Source organism: Crotalus tigris, unplaced genomic scaffold, assembly GCF_016545835.1.
Source record: "Crotalus tigris isolate CLP2741 ecotype Arizona unplaced genomic scaffold, ASM1654583v1 scf7180000018155.2402879, whole genome shotgun sequence".
In the NCBI taxonomy this organism is placed as follows: domain Eukaryota; kingdom Metazoa; phylum Chordata; class Lepidosauria; order Squamata; family Viperidae; genus Crotalus; species Crotalus tigris.
The window spans coordinates 1,712,135-1,729,541 of NW_024096851.1; the positions used below are offsets into that span (position 1 = coordinate 1,712,135).

General features: G+C 39.4%; 1 protein-coding gene across 1 annotated transcript in view; it reads right to left on the minus strand.

The window, feature by feature from the left end:
* Positions 1 to 15,760, minus strand: part of SLC30A7 (solute carrier family 30 member 7) — a 34,560-nt gene extending 18,800 nt beyond the window's left edge. The window contains exons 1-8 of the mRNA XM_039348465.1: positions 15,516 to 15,760; positions 14,665 to 14,766; positions 11,449 to 11,562; positions 9,889 to 9,976; positions 8,543 to 8,669; positions 7,358 to 7,507; positions 4,567 to 4,617; positions 1,965 to 2,100 (exon numbers count right to left, since the gene is read on the minus strand). Of these exons, the coding sequence (XP_039204399.1) occupies positions 1,965 to 2,100; positions 4,567 to 4,617; positions 7,358 to 7,507; positions 8,543 to 8,669; positions 9,889 to 9,976; positions 11,449 to 11,562; positions 14,665 to 14,766; positions 15,516 to 15,595 (848 nt within the window). The 5' untranslated portion in view covers positions 15,596 to 15,760. The remainder of the gene's footprint in view (positions 1 to 1,964; positions 2,101 to 4,566; positions 4,618 to 7,357; positions 7,508 to 8,542; positions 8,670 to 9,888; positions 9,977 to 11,448; positions 11,563 to 14,664; positions 14,767 to 15,515) is intronic.
* Between the last annotated feature and the right edge of the window lie 1,647 nt (positions 15,761 to 17,407).

The window sequence follows — 17,407 nt, forward strand, 5'->3', positions numbered from 1 at the left end:
AATTGGAAGTGTCTTGGCGACGTTTCGACGAAGTCCCATTCGTCATCTTCAGGCTGGTGTTTTCAGCTTCGTGCTCCTTGAAGCACGAAGCTGAAAACACCAGCCTGAAGATGACGAATGGGACTTCGTCGAAACGTCGCCAAGACACTTCCAATTTTACGCAGGAGAAAACCCGAACAACCAAAGGCCTACATATGTATGTATGTATGTATGTGTATGTGTGTGTGTGTGTGTGTATGTATGTATGTATGTGTATATATATATGTGTGTGTATATATATATATATATATGATTATTTGTACAAGCAAAATTAATTTCTAATAGGAGAAAGTTTTCCTCTGGTATACAAACTAACAAGATCAGAAATGAGGAGGTGATAAGCCGCCTGGGAAAGCCAAGGGAAATCATCAAAACAATTAAAAAACGAAAATTAGAATATTTCGGACATGTGATGCGACACCCAGAAAAATATGGCATACTCCATTTAATCCTCCAGGGAAAGATTGAAGGCAAATGAGGTCCAGGCAGAAGAAGAATATCATGGCTTCAAAATCTAAGGGACTGGTTTGGACAAAACTAAACAGCACTTTTTTGTGCGGCTGCTGATAAAAACAGGATCGTCAACGTGCGATAACGGATATGGCACAAGAAGAAGAAAATACGAACTAAGGAAAAAAGTGATTCAAATTACATATCCTAAATATGCACATATGCATCTCTTCTCCCTCTATGTCAAAAAACCCCCCTATTCACTAGCTGTGGTAATTTCCCTAGGGCACAGGTCGGCAACCTGCGGCTCCGGAGCCGCATGCGGCTCTTTGAGCCTTCCCCTGTGGCTCCCAGCCTCCTCTGCCTTTGCAGAGAGAGACAGAGACAGAGAGAGGCAATTGTACTTCCCTGCTTCTCTCTCTCTCTCTCTCTCTCTCTCTCTCTCTGTGTGTGTGTTTTGTGTGTGTGTGTGCGTGTGTATAAAAGAGAGCGCACTCACAGTCTTCTCCGAGGAGCTGAAAAGCTTACTGGGCGGAGCTCCTCCCTTTGCTGCGTCTCTGCAGGAAGCAGGAAGCAGGAAGGGCAGGAGAGAGCTAGCTAGCCCAGCTAGGCTGACTCAGGAATTCTGGGAGTTGAAGTCCATGAGTCATAAAAGAGACGAGGTTGCCTACCTGGGAGGTTGTTGGACAACAGCTTGAAGCTTGCCAGGTGAGCAGCAGATAGGAGGGGGGGGGGGGAGAAAGAGAGAGAGAGGGAGAGAGAGAGAGGGAGAGAGAGAGAGTGGGGGAAGAGGAGTGGCAGATCAAGGGCAGATAGAGAGGGAGGGAGAGAGAGACCCTTTTGACATCTAAAATGAAGATAACACTGCATATATCCTTTTTTTACCTGTGTGTGTATGTAATTTTATTCTCTTAAAGCATTCTCTTGGTGATCATTGTTTTAATAGTATGGATATTCCCAAGAGTCATATTTTTACTTTTATTTTTAATGTGTATATGTGTGTGTGTGTGTCTGTGTGTGCGCGTGTGTGTGTGTGTATATATATACACATATACACATACACACACACACACACACACATACACACACCTATAATAAAGGTAAAAAAGGATATATGCAGTGTTATCTTAATTTTAGATATCAAAAGGGTTTTGCGGCTCCCAGTGTTTTGTTTTTGGTGGGAAACGGGTCCAAGTGGCTCTTTAAGTGTTTTGGGTTGCCTACCCCTGCCCTAGGGGAAAAATGGAGATCAATACTGTTGTGCAGCAACATGTAACTCAGGTGTGACTCAGGCACTTGACAGAAATAAAAATACCGATAGGGAAAAAAATACTGATGATTCTTTAAAACAAGCTTGGTTACAATAGTAATTAAAACAGAATTGTTATAGCTGGAACAAGTGACAACAAGGCCGGCGGTATTCGTTACAGTTCTAAATGTTGTGATTCTAAACCTTTACTGCTTACAATGCTTACCTTACTCCAATAAGCAGAGCTATAAGCATCGAACAGATTGGGTCAGCAATCATTAAACCGTAGTTCTGCATCAATAGTGCAGATATGATTACACCAATACTTCCAAGGGTATCAGCAACAATGTGCAAAAATACACCTGCAAGAAAATACATATTGAGTAAAAGGTATCAATTTTTTTTCCAAGATCAAATTTTCCAAGAGACTTGAAATAAATGGCTGGCTCAGGAATTCTGGGAGTTGAAGTCCACGAGTCATAAAAGAGCCAAGGTTGCCTACCCCTGGGCCAGAGGATAACAGTACTGTACACCAGGGATCCCCAACCTTTTGGGCACCAAGGACCGGTTCCATGGTTTTTCCACGAACCAGAGGGGATGTGGTTTTGCATGCTGTCAGCATCCTGTGGATGGAGCTTCACTTATTTGCATGGCCCGGTTTTTGGCATGCCGCAGCCCGGTACTGGTCCATGGGCCGGGGATTGGCGATGCCTGCTGTGCCCCGTCATTTACTTAATACACATTAACAATATTCCTCATATAACTAGTATCTGACTATTATTTGTCCCTTTTCTATTGCGTTTTCAGCACAACAACCACACAATCTGCAATGCGCTCCTCCAAAAAATATATTAGCAATACCACAAAGAAAGAAAACTTCCTTTTGGCCAAGGGTTGCTGGGTGTTTGTTTTGATTTGTTTTTTTTTTAATTAATTAGCTTGGCAAAGAAGCTTTGCCAGTTTTCACATCCCTTTGTGCACTTCAGGTGTTGGATTTTTGCCCATCTGTCCACACATTCTTTTGCCAGTTGAATTGCGATGTTTAAGTTCTTATACAGCATATTTTGCAGATCTGAGGAAGTCTCAAAGCCAATGGATTCCCCCTCCCAAAAAAACCGTTTAACAATTGTGCTAAAATACCGTTCCTCTCCCTAAAGATAATCTGAAGACAAAAATGCCATTCTATATGCTGTTATTTAATCAGAGAAAAAGAAAACTATATTTTATATGAAATGAGCAAATCAGAGGTTTCCAAACACAAATATTATGATGTACGAGTAGTATAGTAAGATCATTTAGCACCCTCTGCAGTCACATGGTGGAAATGCAGATTAGGAAGTAGGTTTTTGTTTAAAAAAAAAAGATATATAACACTTCAAAAATCAAATACTGATGAGGCTTGGGGATGGGGGGGGGGCAAACTGAAAACAGCTCTGTGAACGTGGAACCAACAACTGCAGCAAAGACCAAGGAACCAGTAGATCAAAAAGTCTCCGCATGTAAAGAAAGGATGAGAGATCACCTATGACAGAATCAGCTCTCAGTTATCAGACACTGAAGGAGACTTTTGAAGAATGGAATCAGAAAACAGGAGCTACAAGATCAAAAATGTCAGTAATGATGCATGCTTCTAATTTTAACTGACAAGACAGAAGTGGTATTGAAAGTGGACTGATAGGACAAAAGAATGTCTTGAAGAAGGATGTTTCACTGAATCTATAAAAGAAATTGCCTGAGGCTTTAACATTCAAAGGGGAAATACTGTGAGAAACCAAGAGAATAACCTTGCAATTTTCTCCTACTCAGTTTACAAAAGAGCCTTGTAAAATATCTGAAGAACTCTGTGCAATGGGACAAAGAAGGAATGAAGAGAAATCAAATCCCATGACGATATTTGAATGAATTAAAGGTTAAGATTGTTAAAAGTTGGTTTATAAAGTTGGTGCGTTTGATCAAGGTTAAAACAAGGCATGTTGTTACCTCTGGCAACCCTTTACAGACTTTCTGCTGACATCAGGACTGAAAGGACGAACTTTTATGGATTTGTTTAGATTAGAGATGGAAAACGGAAACAAAGAGTTTGTTTAAGTTTTCTTTAAGCTTAGTTTGTATTAGATTTCATTATTCTTTCACTATTCTTAATGGAAATTATATAAGATGATAGATAGATAGATAGACAGATAGACAGACAGACAGACAGGCAGGCAGATTTACTGCATTAAAACAATCAGAAAAAAGTTCTGGTTCTACAAAAATTTGAAAAGCTACACTGCAATATATTTAGACATTAAAGTAATTATACTTTTCCTAAGACTATAAAATATTTGCAGTGGTAAATAAAAGAAGTCAGTTTAATAGAATCTTTGTGAGTTTCCTCCAGGTACTTTCTGTTTGCCTAATTTATTTTTTCCACTTGAAAGGTTACTCAAAGTATCTCAAGGTTTGGTAGTATTTATTAATGTATTTTCAGAAGCAAGTCTATATTCTAAAAAATCTATTATTTCTTTATATATCAGCTCATGTACCTTTTAGGAAGAAAAGAATAACTAATTTAACTTACTGCTTTGATATAATTTAGTAGGATTCTGAAAGAAAGACATCACCAACTTGCAAATATATGAAAGTTAGCTTGGAAAAAGGAAAAAACTCCATATTTATTCATTCGTTTAATTCATTAACAGAATTTAAAAAAAAACCAAATTTAATTTATCTGTTATTAATCTCAATAATTAATCTTATCCAATGTCTGGCATTAGATTTTCTCCAAATGCATACTATATTTTTGTTTCACATTAGCCTAAATTTAACACAATGTATCTATATCATACCTTCTAAAATCTGTTTGTTGGATCCTGCAGCCATCTCAATGGGTTGATCATCTGTAAAAATGGTGCAAAGAAAAAAGACATTTATCCTTTCAAATTAGCTTTTGTTCAAGAAATCATATTATATTTCAAACACAGCTTCCCGACCTTCATAGCCATAAGAAACCACGCATTTAAGTTAAAAAATTAAAGTAAATTCTCCAAAACTAAGAAATTTCCAAAGTATTTTTATGCCTTGTTTTAATATAAGATAAAAACCAAATAAAGCGAGAAGTAATTAGTGCGGCCTCAACCACACTAAAAGTCTAATTGTTTAGTAAAACAGAATAAATACAAAGATAGGATTTCTAAGTAGTGAATAAGTCTGGATAGATTTTCAATTCACATTAAAGAATCAATAAGCCCAGTTGCAAAGGGTTGTTTTCCAGGAGCAAGGGGCAACCAGGGCAGGCTTCTGCTTTAGCCAAATCAATGCCGGAAAATTATGCAGCTGCTTTAATGAACCACAGTCAGCTGTGGTGCTCATGCTCCTGTGCATTCGAAAATACCTTTTTTTTAATCAAATGAAAAGCATTGTAGAGACACATGTGCAATACCAAGTACAGTCAATCACTAGATTAAAAATCAAGAAGCCAAATTACAATCAGGATACTGTATATTAAGTGAAAATTAATGCAACAAAAAAATTAACATGAACAATTCCGGAAAGATTTATCCTATGATATTATACAAAGATTCGTACTGCTTTAAAGCTATACTATTAATATCTCAGTAGATTCCCACTACAATTCAGTGGGTTAGCTTTAACCTCCGGAGTCCTTTATGGCTTTGCCCCAGGCAATCTCCTTCAAACTTCCTTCTCTATTCAGTCTTCTCATTTCAACAGGGATGTAGGTTTCCCCATCACCATTTGAGAAATCTGGGGATGGTCTGTCACCAGATGCTCAATGGATTTTTTTTAATAGTTTTTGTATATCTTTTAATCAGTAACTATCACATGGACTTCAGACACTGGATGAGTTCATGGTTTTATCAGCATTTTATTCATTTTCTAAATTATCTTATGGTTATTTTGATCCTGATATAGCAAACCACCATTAGTTTTCTCAAAGTACATAAATATTACAATTAATTTTCTTTAAAAATAGAATGGTGTAGAAAGAACCATTAAACATTGACATGACAAGGGTTCTTTTTTGTTTGTTTATTTAGTTATACAGAGGGAAGAAGCTCTGCATATGTAAAACTGCCCAATATTGCTCTTTCTCTAATAAATGCATTACATTTACTTGCCAAAATGCAATAAACAACAGCATAATTAGCATTATCTTCCTTCAGGGTAGAAAGATAGTACTGCTGTATAATATTACTCTCAACACAACCCCATAAAAAATGTAGCTAAGTGAGAGTAGATACTTAAACTTATTGAATAAATCCATGGAAATTAGAACCCAGATTTAGACCCTTAGCTATTACAGCATTCATATTGATCACGAAGTGCCTGCTTTACATAACAATATGGTTTAAAGCAGAAGTAGAATGGCCATTCTCTCCTCTGTATTTTTTCTAAACTAAAATTCCCTGGTTCTTTTTAAAATGTGGTTAAAACTATCCCGTATCTTAAAGAAAATAAAAACAAGTGTAATTTTAATTGCCACCTTTCATACAATATGTTTTTTTGTTGATTTGTACACTACCCAAAGTTGGTCTATGAGGGAGATGGACAGTTTCTAAATATACTTAAATATAAATAAATACATATGGCATATCATATAGACCAGGGGTATCAAACTGCTGGCCCATGGGCCGGTTTCATCATACCAAAGCTGCGTCCACCCCATTGCCGGTAATGCAAAAAGAGTTGCGATATGTCACGACACATCACGTGACGTGGCGAGTTTGACACCTGTGATATAGACAAATGTCCCAAAGATGTTTTTTCACGAGGCAATGGGACTTTCTTTTTTCTCTTTGAAGACGTTTCCTCGTGAAAAAGCCTCTTTGTGACAACCATGACCTGGATGACTGAGAATCTCCATAGGCATATACACAAACTGAAGAATATGCACATATCACAATGTCTCTGGAGCAAACATATGATGCATGATGTAGATTGACCTTTTCTAGTAACTGAGGTAGGACCAAAGGTTTTCTTACTGTTTTCTTTCAAATCATTATTATTACAGAAACAACAGGAAATTGATTAGCTAGCCAAAGATAAGATTGAACAATTTTTATATCATCTTTGTTACTGGAAGAATTTAGCATCTTTTTGTATCTATACAGCAGTGGTGGTGAATCTATGGCACGGGTGTCAGAGGCAGCACTCAGAGCCCTCTCTCTGGGCACACATGCCGTTGCCCCAGCCTCGCCTCCCCCCACGACCCTCTCCTCTCCAGCAGCCCCCCTGAAGGAGAGTCGCCTCTGAGCATGGCCCACACGGAGCAAGCAGCCAAGGACATGGCAGCCAGGCAGCATAGACAAGACTCTGCCCTCACACCCCATCGTGCACAGTTGATGCTGCAGGGCGCAGGCAGAGGGCATGGCCGCCATAGTGCTGCTGGGCTGCCTGGGCGATCTGCGGCGGGCCCTGGAGGCAGTGAGTGGCCCTGCGGGTAGGCAGGATGGGGCAGGGGGGGCAGGGCAGGGGCAGAGCAGGGGGTGGAGTGGGGTGGGGCCAGTTTTGGGGCACTCGGTCTCTAAAAGGTTCGCCATCACTCCTATAAAGGCATCCCGTTTTGAAGACACATAGCATACAGATGAGCAAGCCTGCTGCACATTCCCACATACCCACCATGGCAATAATCGTGAGAATGTCCATGCTCATGCCCATGGGAATGGCTGTGTCCATGTCCATGCCCAGGCTTGGAATCATGACTGTGGCCATGTCCTCCATGACCATGGCTGAGACCCCCATTAAACAGTGAATGGCTGTGTTCATGTCCTGCAGAAAGAAAATTATGTATGTTATTTATCATAATACATATCAAGATGCTGGATTTGATTAAGATAATAAAAAAGTTGTATGTTAAGAATCTAGCGGAAACAGCCAAATACGTTCCAGTGTCCATGCATGTAGGTGTTCTCCTTATAAGGGGTAAGATGCTGTAATTAAAGGGACTGCAAAATCTACACTGGAACAATGTAACTGCATTTGTGGATTTTATTTATTTATTTGCACCATTATTATACTATCCCAAGCTACGTCATAGTTCTGAAAAAAAAATGTAATTGCTTTTATGTGATGAATTAATGAACCACAGCAGTTATTTTAGAAGCCCTGATCTTTCTTCCTTGCTGGAAAGGATATCTTTAAGAGGGCATCAGCATTTGCCAGTTTCATGAATATTTATATTAAATTTATATTAAAATGTATATTTAAAAAATGTCTGCAGGCCAGTTTAGTCTCCTGACTGAAAAGTGCCCTTGATTAATTGAAATTAATTAATGCATTAACACAGTTTAAGTGTAATTACATTGTATCAATAAGCTATCTTGCTTTTACTTATTACTTTTGAAGCGCCAGCTGAGCCACTCTTTTTGGACAGATACAAATGGAAAACTGTGGTTTAAATAAGTCAGAATACAATCAACATGTCAAAAACACATGGAAAGAAGTATGGGGGGGGAGAGGGGGGACATGGCTTTATTCTGACTTTACCTATAACCCAAAGCACACCATGCCAGTTCAAATAAAAAGTTCCCTACCAATTACTCCTTCACTATTGCAAACTATAAAACGTTTCACTTTAAGCGGCACAATATGCAAAGGATTTTCCATATTTTATACATTTCTAAGACAAATTAGATTTTTAAAAAAGTTCCATTTGTTCAAATGACATAATAGTGTCATTTTAAGCGTCTATCCTGTGTTGACTAAATTAAAGAGACACGGCCTTAACCCAAGGGACAAAACAAAGGTATTTTGAGGCCTCTTAGGGACAAGTCCATGATACAACAAATTGGCAACATTTCCTACCAGAACCATGAGAATGGCCATGTCCACCATGTTGGAACACAAAGATTCCTATCAGATTTACAAGAAAGCCAAGTATGGAAACAGGAAGGAGTCTTTCATGATGCACGTCAGGAGGCTCGAGTGCTCTCTGTAATAGAGAAACGAACTCTTTCAGTGAAACTCATACATACTGTCGATCTCACTAATGAAGCTCTTCTCAACTTTTCATAAACGTTAGCACAGTCTAATTCAGAATGTTAGTTATTTTTGCTAGAAACCAAAGGTAGATTGCTAAGTATTGACAGTGTAATCTCATTTAACATTGGAACTCAAATCATTCCAAGAAACAGGCTGATGGGAGATTTGGGACATAATCACCAAATGCATAAATAACGTATGGCATTCAATGAGGAAAAATAAGAAGGATGGTTGCAATTTAGATGTTTTTTTTTTAATTGGCACCAAACATGCCCATGATGAAAAGGCAACTAATAATTCTAGACACTTCTGGCTACATGTAACATTCAGGTTCAGAAAAATTACTGCCTATAAACACCAGTTATAGAGAGCAGTTGAATGAAGAAGCCTTATGCCTTATGCTTTCATGTCCAGGTTCTTAAGGGCATTTGATTAGCTACAGAAGGAAGCAAGATACTGGAATAAATGGATATTTTTAATCTGATCCAAAAGTGCTTTTTCCAGGTAAACTATACTGTTTGTGGCATCATTTTTACATGAATTACTGCGTATCAAAGAGAAGCCACATATAGCTTTGCAGAATGAGAGAAATTTTTTTCACAAGTGTTGTAATGTTAAGTGAACATAATAAAATTAACATATTGTGTGATCGACAGGCCTACCGTTTTACATGTAATAATAATTTTTTATTTTGCGGTCACAGACCAAAATACAAGTGCAACAAAAGAAAACACAAGAAAAATAAGAATGCCAGATTTTCAACATTATTATGGAAAAAAACCGATGGGATCATATTCCCTGAAGAATTAGTGTTGGTATGTAAGGCTGCCATCCTCTGCACAATTACTATCGTACTGAGTAAATCTCGCTGAATTTTATGTCACTTGTTTCAGCAGCTTATTTAAAACTGTATTGTCAAATCCTGAAGACATTCTAATTCATTTCCTATTCATCTGATTCACTTGCTAGACAACTAGGCAAGACTTGTTTATCTATTGAACTTATACTCTGCCACAATCAAGTGATTCTCTTTTACATTATCTGGCCTTGCACTTAGCAATAACTTCATCCAAGCGAACATAATTGGATTTAAAAAAAACCCTCATTTGCTGTGCAAAAACCTCTTCCTTGAACAGAGAAAAATATTTTTAACCATCTTCAAAACATACCTCAACCCCTTCAGAGAAAATGAAGAAAGCAGTGAAGATCAAAAATAAACCATTTACAAAACCAGCTAATACTTCTGCTCGAACGTACCTATGAAAAAGCACAAAATTTCATTCTAGATTAATGCAAAACCACAACTTATTTCATCCCTTATTCTTTCTTTGCCACTGTTCTGGCTAATACAGAACATAAATACTATGTGCTTTGTTTGATCAGTCATCCAAATAAGTAGAATACAAAGAGGGAAGGTGTGGGGCTCTTAGCACTAAAGAGTACATAATTAAGTCTCCCCTCCTCAGTCTTGAAATACAGTACTTCAACTATTTCAACTCTTCCTCATTCCATTTAACTGACATCTTATATTATAGCAAAAGATTGGTAGAATAAAAACAATACAAAAGGAAAGAAGTAGACAGGTTGATTTTCATGGGCTTCACTCTTATCTCCCATATATTGCCTTCAGCAATAAAAAGTACACTGCACATAGGTGTGTTTAAGGAATCACGAGAAGTCCAACAAAAAAGGGGGAGACTTTACTTTTAGGAAAAGAGAGTATATATATGTCATATACATGTGTGTGTGTGTGTGTGTGTGCGCACACACATACATATACATATACTGCACACACACACACACACACAGGTTTACAAATGTAGTTTCTATATCAACAAATAAAAGCTATCACGAAAACAAATAAGGCTTGCAGGTAATCCTCTACTTACAACCACAAGTGAGACTGGAATTTCATAAGCTGATGCAGTCATAAAGCAAGATGTCATGTCACTGCATCAACCTATGACAGAAATTCCAGCACTCTCTACTGTGATTAACCAAATATCCACCCCAATCCAAATCATTCTGAGCTTGGTCCCTCCCAGTCCCAAACTTCATTAAGATGTGGACTGCCTCCAATTTCCCGCACCCATCCATCTCTCCCTATCACTTCTAGGCCTTGGTGGCCTCGCTGTTACCCTGACCTCTAAGAGGAAAATTAAAGTCAATGTATGGATGAAAGGAGAAAAATTCTATAGCATAAAGAGAAGTGTTATTATATAACACTAGATAAAGGCCAATAGCAGCTACAAAGTGCATCCTGTAACTTTCACACAGGGTAGGAAGTGACAATCCCACATAGAAGAAAAAGCCAACAAGAATGGGAACCAGAAGGGTTCATCTATTTGAAGGAAGATTATATAAGTTTCAAACTTTAAAAGCTCAGCAAATGTTTTCTGGGTTTAAAAAACAGCACTAAGTAACAGTTGGTGAGTTTGGCATGGTGAATTTTACTACATTGTTATTAATATCAAGAAGGAAACTATTCAAGGCACGTATGGGAGATTGGGCTCCTCTCCTGCAAAAATTTACTGAAATATAGTATATTTTTCAAACACATTAGCCAAATTACACAAGAAATATTTATAGCCTGATTCCATTAATCATTATAGTACAAATCCCAGATTGCTTTATCAGCATGTTATAATAAAACTACATGGGTTTTTTTTTCAATTCTTGTCAACAGGTGACTGTTTCAACAAATAGCTTTTCAGAACTTGAACACTTACCCATAGGAAAAAGCATCATTTGATCTCCACTTTGAAATGACTGAAGCTGCAAGCCCAGCTAACAGAGCAGTACAATCAAAAAACATGTGAAATGAATCTGATATTAAACCTAGACTGGGAATATAAAGATAAACAAACAGAAGGTTATAGAAAGTAAAATACATTAGAAAGTTTAAAAAAAATCCTGGTAGTTAAAAAAAATTGATAATAACAGTGACAATGTCCCTTTGGACCTGTGTTTACTGTTATTCCCCACAAATCTCTCACAATACATACACACCTCACTAAAAAAAAAGGTGCAGTCCATTCAAGACCAATAACCAATTTAAGTGAATTTATCAATAAATACAAGTTTAATTTAATTTAATTTAAAAAACAAATACCAAATAGTACTATTCCATTCCATAACTTTGTTACAAGGTCACCAATGCAAATAATGCTATACCTCACTGTTTCTTGAAAGATGAGACATGATTTGATTGGGCTGGAACTATTATTCACACCAAATATAAATATATGCATATATATCCTCTTAGTAGATTTTTGCCTTCATTTCAAAGTGCAGCTTTCATTTTGACTTCTTACAATGAATTATGTTATCAAAAGTTACTAACAAATCCTCTAATTTACAGCTGGATTAAAAAAGGAATAATACCTTTCATTAGGCTCATTTCATAAACTTATTTGAGTCAAATGGAATTAATCGGAATCCATTCTGAGACACTCACAGAATGCATTCTTAGCCAACACAAAGCTGCCTCAATATGTTGCATTAGCTTTGGAGTTCTTTCCTTCCCAAATTTCCACCCATGAAGCAAAGAAGGTATTGACTGAGGAAGAGCTTTCTTTGTCAAAGAACATTAATTATGGAACACTCTCACCAGGAATGCTTCCCACTTCTTGACCATTTTTTCAGGTGCTTTAAAGTTGACGTACAGTAATTCAACTTTAAACCTTTCTGACCCTCCATCCAACAATCCAATCAAGCTAAAATCTATGCCAGAAGTCTGATATAAATGCTGTAATTATAAAGTAACCTACCATAGTTCAAACACTCTCCAAAATTTAATAAATACACAATTTAAATATCACCTTTCCCTGACCATCAATTTATCAATTGTTTAAACTTAATTCCACCCTCTCTGGTGATTATTTAGGTTGGATGGCTAAGAAAAAAGAGTATTTATTATGAAAATATTACTTCATACAAAGGCTACACTTTCTATTCTACATTGAAGTTCAAGAGGTAATAGGTGTCATAGTACTCTGGGACAATTTTCATTTCTGTTGCTTCTAAGTCTGAAGGAAGCCAAACTGCCTAGTACACTCAAAAACATCACACTAGCTAGGGCAAGCCAAAGTGCTGAAGGTTTAGAAATATCACAAGGAATAAAAACCAATCTAGTATTAAAAGTAAATACATTATTATTAGATTTCAACTTATATGTCCTAACATAAAGTTATCCAGACTTTTCCCTAGCATCTTACATTAAGGCATACCATCATAACAGATACATGCTCAAATGCAGAAATTTATTTGCAAAATGAATTGTGTTACTCACTTATGTAGTACAGTATGCTTCTGTACCAGCCAAACCAGCAAATGGATGAATACTGAATAAGCTGCTCTGGTATGTCACCTTTGACTTTAACCCAAAGTGCTAGATTTTGTTTTAAAAATATTGTTTCTTGTTTTAATGTGATTTACTAGATGCTTACAGAAATAAGATCATTTTACATATGATGATCGTGTCTAATTTTTGATAATTCTATAGACCAGCTCTCTCCACATTTTCTGATTGGGTATGGCTTCTTTCAAGTGTTTTATTTTACATATTTTATTTTACATATATTTTCCCCTATTTTATGGAGTGACAGTTTCCTAGAAATGGTTTGAACTTTTAATTTTTATCATCCACAGCCAGTATGGCTGCTAATTAGAGAAGACGCAAACTGAAATCTAACTACATTTAGAGAGTCATGGATTGCTTATTCCTGCTGTCCCTAATATTCTTGGCATACACAAAGTGTACACAAAATAGCATTACTGCACACATGCCTAAATAGTGAAGCTGTCTACCTTCTTATACTGATAATTATATATTTTGAGGGGGAGGCTCACAGAAACAGGCCTTAGCATACAAGAAATTAAAAAAAGACTATGCATAAGCATCTATGGGCAGTGAGGAATGACTCCATTGCAATGCAAGCTACCACCCTTTTCTACATGTGCTGTAACATCACACACACACAAAGGGGAGGGATCTTGCATCATGCTCCACAATACCAATGTTATTATTTTAACGAAATCACTGGATTCTACAAAACCATTTGTGTCATGATTTCTCTCGAGCTGCTAATATCTTTGTCAGTTTGGGGACATGAAACCAAGATAACTAAATGAGTGATAGTCTGATACACGTTTGCACAATTTTAGTTTTGACCTGAACCTAAGATGTAAAGGCACTTCTCTCTTCCAAAAAATAAGCCATGGCTTCTATAGGAGCATACAAATCCCTGCACCAGAACCTACAATTAATTTATGTAAAAATCAATATCTGTGGGGGAAAAACATAAAAACACCTACATATTCCTTAAGATCTAGTTCAACAACTTAATAAATGCAGTGCAAATGGCATCACAATTAAGACACTTTATGGAGTAATTATATTGTACTAAATAAGAGCTGTTCATTACTGAACCTGTTTAGACACCTCAACAGTTCCGTCCAGACTGAATAAACTGTAGCTGGACAAGTTAATGAATAACAAATGATAATCCTTTTAGGAGTGATTGTTTCCTCAACTCCTGTACATTAAAAAAAAACTGGCTCAGCAACAATAATCTAAATATGGCAGAGAGGACAGGATATTGGAGAAAGACTGCAGAATTTTCCCAGGTACATAGGATGATAATTTGAGCGATCTGCCCAAACCTTTCTGGTTTTCCCCTTGCAGCTTAAACAAATCAGCTTCTACTAACTGGTATCTTAAGAAAAAAGCCAGTGCTCCATGATCAGGTCTCAAGTAGCCCAGGAGATGAAGCCTGAATATTGGCTTTCCCAAAAGCCAATGGCATTTCTCTCCAGAGCCAGCCATCCCCTTTGGCCGGGGCCAGAAGGAGACGTGGCAACACCAGCAGCGCTGAACTTGACTTTCCAGGCAGAAGCACCGCCTCTCTCTCGGGCTCTCCCTCCCTCGCCCTCCCCCTTTGTACCTGTTGCTCCAGATGCCGTACAGCAGCTCCACGAAGGCGAAGGAGAGGTTGAGGCAGAGGAAGAAGAAGAGGTTGCGCGACGTCTTGTCCGAGAGGATCGACCTGGAGAAAGAGGGCCGGGAGAGGGTCAAGCCAGGAGGCCAGACCCGGCTCCTGCAAAGCCCAGCAAGGCCTCGCAGGGAAGCGGAAGAAGAGAGGTGGTGGCCGAGAGGCAAACCGCATTCCCCACCACCACATACACACACACAAACCTTGGTTCCGGTTTCCACGAGGAAACACGTCCTGGACAGCCAAGGCCTCGAAATCTCCCCCCCCCCCCACGACCCGCCTGTTCCCTGGCTTAAGCCCCTCGCCCGGCCGAAGAGAAACCGGCCCCTTCTCTCGACTGCATTCCCACCCTGCAACGTTACCCGGACCCCTCCTTTTGCCAGCTAACCTCAGCCAGGGGACGATGGGAGTTGGAGTCCACGCCAAATAGGGAGACAGATGCTGCTAAAGGACTACCCACGGTTCCCTCCCTCCTGGCCAGCCGGCAGATCCATTTAGACGAGAAAACGAAGAAATCCCCGTCCCGACCTCTCCAACTCCCCCCCCCCCCGGTAGATCCGGCTCCCCGTCTGTAAGCCCCGCAGCTAAATTCGGTTTCAATATTCAGCCCACCCGAGGAGGCTCCTTTCGTCCCCCCTCACCGATAGTCAAAGCCACTGCCCCATTTTCTCCTCTTCTCGTCCGCTTGTTAACCCCCCACCCACGGGAGGCTCCCGGCTCCCTGACACCCATCCACCCCCAGGCTTTTCCCGGCAGCTCGGGTGATGTGTTCCCCCCACTCCCGCCGCCCAACTCGCTCTCACCTGAACCATCCCGAGACCTTTCGGAGCAGATGGAGCTTGGGAGGCTTGTACTCGTCGTCCTTGATGGACAAAGGCAGCATCTTTCCTAGCGGCGGAGGGAAAAGCCGGGGCCTCGCCTGGCGTGAGGGGCCGAGAAAGCAGCGATTCCCCTAACTCTCGCTTGATGGCCAGGCAGCCCGCCTGCAAGGCAAAAGCCGGCCTCTCTCCCGAGCACCGACTTCCGGCCCAGCCGGAGCCAAGCGTCGCTAGTGAGCTTGCGCAGTAGGAAGGTGGGAGTGGCTAAGTCATATCACTATGAGAAAAAGGGGGGAGGATGGGTTGCTCTGTTTAATTTTACTCTGTATAAATAGTGGCGTGATATACTGTACAGCGATCTGTGCTTCGACACTGATGCTGCACTAGGAAGACGGAAGTATATTGACTTGAAGTAATACAGGTTTACAGCCGATCCTTAACATGTGCGCTTCGCTGTAACCTCCCACGGTGGGAATACGTCTATATGACACTACAGATATGCATGCGAAAAAGCAGTAAATTCTATTAATGGGTATTATCCCAGGTCAACGGCTCTGGGATGGTTGCCTAAGAATTTTTTACTTTACCAAGCTAAGGAAGTAGGATAACCTATGGACTTCAAGGGTTGTTTCCAAAAGAAGCAGAGTCCATGCTGATTGGATGCCATGTCATTAATAAATCAATCCAAAATAAAAATCAAGTGCATTAACAGGAATAAAAGAACACCATTTCGGAAATACATTGAACATAGTTCAGACCCCTGCCAGGGAATAAAGGAGAATTGGTTTTTCTCTGCAATGAGATCCTAAGGGAAAAGAAGCTGGGTAAAGAGTACAATACCTCCTCTAGTCCCAGTAAGCTAAGTTATCCATAGTTCCTCTGCTGCCCATAACCAGCACCAAAGGAACCATTTTCCACCTCTGGTTTCCACCAGCCTACTTCACTTTTCCATCCCACTCTACCTCCATTACTCCTGCTACCTTTTGTCATGGGGAGTAGGCACGGTGGGCAGAAGGGGAAACTGGATTCTCACCCTTTTCCACAGGGTATGGGCTACAGAGCCTGTGCATGCACAGACAGATGCAAAATAATCCACCTATAATCATTGAAGATTATTTGCTCCCACTTTGCTTTCCAGAATAGAACCACTACCCCTCCCCCAGAGAACTACCTCTCTGTATGAACAGAAACACGGGGAAGCAATTCTTCAGCTAGATAGAAGAAGTCTTTTGGGGACAGGGAGAACAGGCATTTAAAAACCTGTTTCTCCACATAACCTCCTTCTGTCACTCATAGATTAATCAAAGGCACAGGAGAGGTGACTTTTCAGCACCACAACAGACACTCAATTATCTTGGCTTAAAGGCCAAGGGGTATGTCCCCGGCAGCTAAGTTGTGGGCAGGAGCAGCAAGATAGGCACTGGCCTTAAATTTTTTTTCTTCTCTTCAGTTGTATCCGATTTTTAGAGACTGCCTGTTAAGTCCCTGCAGTTTTCTTGGCAATGTTTTGGTTTGCCATTGCTTCCTTCATAGGGCTGAGAGCAACTAGCCCAAGATCACCTAACAGGCTTTGACCCTAAGGCAGGACTACAACATATGGCCTTTTAGTTTCTAGCCTTATGCCTTAAACCACTACTGGTTTTCACCCTTTTAAATTTATCATGAATCAATTGCCACAAACTGATTTTGTGGGAAAAATTAAAAAGTGCTACTTTTGAAGGAGATCAAGAAAAAACAGTAGGAGACTGCCTTTGCAGTGGGCTGGATGCAGGTTGGGGACGTTTTGCATTTATGACTTCAGCATATGGTTAGTGTGGCATCTTTGTGTTGGGACAAATGGGGCATGCCAAATTATGATTATAGTTTTTCCCACAGTC